The sequence below is a fragment of the Pyxicephalus adspersus genome, chromosome 6 (assembly GCF_032062135.1).
Source record: "Pyxicephalus adspersus chromosome 6, UCB_Pads_2.0, whole genome shotgun sequence".
Classification (NCBI taxonomy): Eukaryota; Metazoa; Chordata; class Amphibia; order Anura; family Pyxicephalidae; genus Pyxicephalus; species Pyxicephalus adspersus.
Window position 1 is genome coordinate 106,351,598 of NC_092863.1, and position 6,634 is coordinate 106,358,231.

Here is a 6,634-nt window from a genome sequence, read left to right on the forward strand (position 1 = left end):
AGGAGGACTAGATATTGCAGAGTATAATTATATGTTCAAATCTGTTCCAATGTGTCAATTCCCTGGATTAATTCCCATTGCACTTATAATTTGGGCACTTGAGATTTGGGTGCGTGACCAGGGTCCCAATGTGACCTTGCCTGTTTAAATGGCAGTGGTTTGGGTTCTGATTATGGATGGACTGATCAGAGTAACAAGGAATTTGGGATATCAGTTGAACCTGGGGAGGGGAGGGGTTGGCAGGGCAATAAATATCAGTGTGCACTCAGCTGGAACTAAGGAATAGTGAACAGATAAATCTATCTGAGATTAAAGTTGGTGCAATAAATTCATCTACTGGGAGATGTACCATATACAATATCAGATGAGGATTGCAGGGGAAGACAATTGCATACACAGTGCTGAGGTTTGGCAGAGTGGGAGACACCTGTAGAATTAATGAACATTAAAAGAGAGATATAAAAGAGAGAACATTAAAAGAGATAAATGAACATTAGTTGCAGGCAGATGAAGATGGTGAATTCATTCAGCAGTGATGTTAGTAGAGGATGATGATGATGATGATGATGATGATGATGGAATTCCCATTGCACTTATAATTTGGGCACGAGACCAGGGTCCCAACATGACCTTGCCTATTTAAATCGAAGTGCTATTTAAACAACAGGATCCATCCACAAAAATATCAGGTGCCCCTTCAATGGGTGTGGACTGTAAGTCAGGTCTAGGTGAGGTGTGTTCATGTATGAGTTCAGAACACTAGTGAGGAGGAGGCAAATCACACTGCTCTCCCTTATATCCAAGTAGGGCAATTGGTATAGCCATTGGACCAAATGTGGGTGCCGAGTATTTAATATGAAGTTGGGGGTTAGATAACAGCAAAACTTCATATCCACTCAGTCTTTGTGCTGACATATGTTGCGTATGTATGTTTTTCAATATGGCCTGAACAATATGGGAGGTATGCAGAGTGGTAGGATGACCTAGGGTGCTAGGCGTAGCCATCTCAGCAACCATGACACAGGCTGCCAGACTCATGAGACACGCAGGCATGCCCTGAACCTGTACTGGAACCACTTTGGCTGTACTGAACCGTAAAGGCTCCGACAATTCCTGTCAACTGGGTACAGAGGACTTATGTCTATGCTCAACTTCCTTCTCAAGTGCCTGTTAGTATTATTCCTTAAAACCGTCACATGCATTCACCGGTTTCTGGGTTAGCAGGTTTTCCCCTTGCCAGAGTGGTGGGACATCTTACGGTTATCCAGGACACACACAATAAAGTTAGTACAATTTTCACAATATCAATTGCTGCTCACCTTCAGCACAAAATGAAATTACTTCATATCACAACATAAAAGAGCATAAAAAAGCGACAGATAAGAAGCGGTAGAAATTGGCTGACAAGAAAAATCAGGGCGCAGACAATAGTTAAATTCTTCCCTAAAGAATTCCTCTATAGAATTGGCCATTAGTCTATTTAATTCTGGGACTTCCCTAAAGCCTATCTTCCCTAAAGATAGATACTTTCCCTTTCGGTCTATTCTAAGTGGATTCAAGATAGATGCAACAGAGTTTCGGAAAGGATCGGGATTCCCCTAACCCTCAAAGCTGGGACTTTCCGTACTCTCCGAATTCTGTGTGCTCTAATCCCGGACGAGCCCCCAGTTGAAAGGATCTGCTTCTACTTCTAGTTTCTCGAATGCACCGTGACTTCTCCTGCACCAGGGAGACAGACGTCTGGAGATATCCCAATAACACACATGCACACAGTATGGTTTTATGAATATACTCTAATCTTTACTTGACAAGATGGTCTTTTTATACAGATATACAATGGGTTGGTCTTTAGTTTCATACAGCTATTTAAGTTTTGGCCATATATAGTGTTATTTGATACATTGTAAGGCATACATTGTATTTCAAAGAATTTACACTTTTTGGCATCTGGTTACAATTAAACTGAGTAGATAGAAGAACAAATACAGTTCCTTACAGGAATATATATGGCTCAAATTAGCTTAGCTATTTTAACCCTTCAGCCACTAAGCAAAGTCCCTATACATTTGATCAGAATCCTCCGCTTCTTTCCAAGGGAAGGACCCGGTGAGGGCAGTGTATAACAGGACCCCAAAGGCCCACACATCCACACTTGGGTGCAGCAACAATTGTTCTCCTGCTTTAAGGCTGCACAATTCAGGTGCTGTATACGGTATGAACCAAGACATCAGTACCCTGGAGCCTCGCCAGTCCAAAATCTGCCTACTTGAACATGTGGCATTCATAATCCATCAATAAAATGTTATCCAGCTTGATGTCTCGATGGACTATTCCTTGGCTGTGCATAAAGTCCAATGCACTGGCTATCTGTGGAGCACAGTGCTTTCCTAAATCTTCACTCATGCCAACCTAGGAATAAGAAAAACAAGACAAAATTACTATTTAGCCACATTGGTGTCTAATGGTTATCAATAACTTGACATTCAAAATTCAACTTCCCTATTGTACAGACACAAAATGAACATTACATTATTTAGATTTTTCCAGTACCATCAACCTTAATTTTTCCACCATAGCAAGGGTGTCAAACTCTGACCCCAGTAGAACTTTTTTTTTTTTTTTTCCTTTTTTTTGTCCAAAAAAGGAATCCTAAATATGAACTGCAACAATTCCCGGCATCTCTCGTGTCTGAAGACCAGTGGGCTCTCTGCTTATGCGTGTCACTGCATTGTACTGTTTTATAGAAGCAAGTAATGCTGGGAATTTTAGTAAGGGCGCTATTTAAATGAAGAGGGAGTTCAATAGGCGGGCCACTCATAAGATTTAGCCCAGCATTGCCCATCTCTGGCATTTCCAGCACTCCCCCCTCAGCTGTACTTTTTTTCTTGCTACTCCAAGGCATGGACTTCAATGGTTGCATTTTCACAAAAGAAAATTGTTATTGTTTGCCTGTGCAAAAAGGTTACCATTGAAATTTAACTCGGAAGGCTACAAATACACTATCTCCATTCATACCTCTACTGCTCTGTGATTGGCTGAGAAATAGGAAACCCTGATGACAGCTCAAGCATCATCAGGGTTTCCCTTTCCTCAGCCAATCAGGGAGCAGAGCAATCAGCGGAGCTTTACTATGCTGACAGCTCCACTACCCTGATTACTCCCACAGCGCTAGAGGAGCTGTGACATGTATTACAGATACAGAATACAGGGGTAGCTAAACCTGTGAAACATAATAGTAAATCGGGACTTACCTGCTCCATCCTCCTTCGCGTCTTCTTTCTTGCTCCGGGTAGCGTTCTCTGCACCTAATGAGTGACCAGGGGAGTTTCCAGTGACGTCGGTGCGGACGCTTCGTTTGGGACGGGCGGGAAATTCAAATCTATTTGTATTGCATTCAATGCAAAATAACTATATTGATTGCAATACAGCAGATTTATATGTGTAAAAGCAGTACATTGTCTTTCATGAAAATGTATTTTACAGTATAATATATTAGTATGAGTGTAATAATTTTTTAAAATTTAATGTATCATTTTGACATGATTTTGTGTTTAAAACTTTTTTTATACTCATACTTTTATATTTTACTGTAAAACAAATTTTAGTGAAAAACAATGAATCTCTTTTAGACATAAAAAAACGGACAGAAATGACCCGCTCAGGAGGTTAATGAAGGCCTATATGAAAAGCTATTATATAAAAAGTTTATATTTCTAGCTTTGTTTAAAAACAGGCAAACAACTTCATATTGAATGTTTTTATGGTGATAATTCAAAAGTGTTTATGGCTGGTATATTAGAAGTAAAATAAAGAACATTTTCACCTTGAAATCTGAAATAAAAAATGTTGATGTTTTAGTCAACATTGTACATGGAAATTCCTTATTTATCATTTCAATTCATACTTTAGCAAAGTCCTGTTTGTCATTAATACAATCTGGGCATGGAATATAATGCACCCCAATATTGCAGCATAGCACAAGGCACAGGAAGGCATTACTATGTGTTGTGCTGCGCTACCTTACCTGGAAGTGTACTTGCACCTTTCTGGTGTGTTTTACTGCATTACGCAGATTATTCAAGTGACCGCTCTGCCTGGGTACATGGAAGTTAAGTCCTCATAAACAAACACTAAATGGCAGGATTTCCTCCTTCCTTTACCCTCTTCTAATCTGTAATTGTTGTTTCATTTTTCTTCCCTGATTTGATATCAAGCAATGTTATACTTGACCCTCTATCCTCTTGTATACAACAATTTGCATGTTTTTTTGTATTGGTTGACTATTTGCACATTTCTATCCGGTGTTTTTTTTTTTTTTTTTTTTTTTTTTTTTTTTTTTAAAATCCAATAAAATTATTGAAACTAATTACTGCTACAAAAATCGTCAAATGATTGTAATTTTTCTTCTTTCATTCTCCTGAGGGATTTGCCTGGGAACTTTGGTGTGTGAGGTCCCCCCATGTGCATGGGGATTTAACTGGTGCAGATATTTGGCAGTTGCTCCTCTCATGCACAGGGTCAGGATTTTACAAATTATCAGCGGCCTCTTTTTCGGAAGTCTTTCAAGCCATTCGAATTTCCCAAAAATAAAGGTAAAATCCTGAGGTATGGTTTGTGGAGATCATTTCCTTGTTGTGATCTCTGTATTTATAATAAACTTACTGTACAGGTGAATTTGTTGAGGTGTGTTAGGCAGGTTGGTTAGCATTAGTGGTCGGGTAATACTCATCCGAGTTGGTTCTAAGTCACATTTAACTATTCCAACCTCATGCAGGAACATCCAATGACCGGCATTTCTGCATACAGACCTATGTGGTCCCACCTGGGATCATCCATTGACAGGCTGCTACATAGGAACACTTGTCTCTGTCATTTACAGAGGAACCAACCAATATCAGGGATGACATCAATGCAGCACACTAGAATATAACAACAATATTTCATAAACCTAATTCATTTATTTATCACCAGCAGTATTTACAAGTGGTTCTGAGGTCACCTTTTCAGTCTTTATCGTTATACAGGTGGTAACAGGCGGCAGTGTTTAAAGTTTCAGTTAACAAGGATTTCTGCTTTATTTGTTGGCATGGCTAATGCTGTCCTGATTATGTCAACCAAGCCAGGAATGGATTTCTTTCCGACCTGAAGATGCTTCTTTGAATAAATCTTCAATGACATTATAAGCAATAATTGGTTGCTCAGCTACTTAACAATCCTCCGATACTATCAGTGGCAGTAACAGTTGTTTGGTGTTGGTATTGCTGGCTGTTAGCTGGAAGGTTACTACAACCTACCCAGAAAATGGAATTTCAGTCTCATCGGCTGCTTTTCCATACAGAACTCCTGGTCCAAGTAACTCTTCCAATGATCGGAGCAGTGTATGGGGCAGGAATTGTTATCTCCAACCTTCATTGATTAGACTGACCTGAGAGCCTGTATCCCATAGAGCTTGGACAGGAATGTTGTCTATCTTACAATATACAAAGCATTTCCCAATGACATTCAGCAGTTTATGATGTTTTGAAGTAACAGAGAACATTTGTGCTAGCAGTCTATCAGCAGAGTAATGCAGCCTTGTATGTGTGAATGATCTGGATGTAAACTCTAATTCACTGTACTCATTGCTACATGAGGATTCACCTTAGGCACCTTTTAATACAGGAGGGTGATGAATTTTGGGACAATTGTGTTCTGTAAGTTACTGTTTGTCCCTCCATAACAACTCTCTCCCATTTCTCTGATTCTGTTTTCTCAGTGGGCATCCTTTGTGAAATGTCCAGATTGTCCACACTTCAAACAATGGCCACATGCGGTTTCCTGATCTGTAGTTTTACAATGCTCACAAACTTTTTTTCTCTTTTCTTTGTGGCTGCTGATTTTAAATACATATTTCTGTGGGCCTGTTATGCTTTGGAGTAATGTTTATTATCTTCCCCAGGTCAGGTTTAACATTCCGCATTTGCTGGATATTCTGACTACTCATTTGTGGCTGGGTCCGTGGTACCATGAAAGCTGTGGTAGTGCCGCTTCCTGAGAACAGTGTAGAGTATTAGATTGACACTCATTCAGTTTCATAGCTTTGTTGGCTTGGAATTTCTTTTGCTCTTTCACTCTCCACATTAGGAGATTCATTTAAATTTTGTGTGAGCAACTCATCTGACACAGAAGGGTTGTCCAAATATCGCTTTATCTGACATTTTATGTGGTCACTTATCAGTCCAGTACCTACTAACCTTAGGAATTTTTTCTGTATTATTTCTGTTTGAAACTGTCCATCTGATCCTTCTTCTTGTGAAACAAATAGTAGGGGGAACCTTCAATTCAATTTCTTTGCACAGAAAATTGTGAGCTATTTCTTTCTCTCTTGTGACATAATAATTAGTGAAATAAAATAATAAAATATTTTATTTTTATATTGTAAAATATTTTATTCTATTCAGTTATCATAGTCAGATAATATTCCATTTCCAGCCTGCTCAGACATAAACCAGGACTTATGTCCTTGGCTACATCTTCCACAATCTCTGATTCAGAGTGTCCTCTCTGTAGTGCCATGGCAATGTGGTGTATGAGGTTAGTATAGGACGATTTATCTTTCTGTCCCTGTCACCGATCTCCCCAGCAGTTTTATAGT

General features: G+C 39.3%; 1 protein-coding gene across 1 annotated transcript in view; it reads right to left on the minus strand.

Annotated features, from left to right (window-relative positions):
- Window positions 1-1,799: 1,799 nt before the first annotated feature.
- Window positions 1,800-6,634, minus strand: part of LOC140332634 (serine/threonine-protein kinase SBK1-like) — a 53,346-nt gene continuing 48,511 nt past the window's right edge. Inside the window, exon 3 of the mRNA XM_072413830.1 lies at window positions 1,800-2,409. Coding sequence (XP_072269931.1) covers window positions 2,263-2,409 — 147 coding nt within the window. The 3' untranslated portion in view covers window positions 1,800-2,262. The remainder of the gene's footprint in view (window positions 2,410-6,634) is intronic.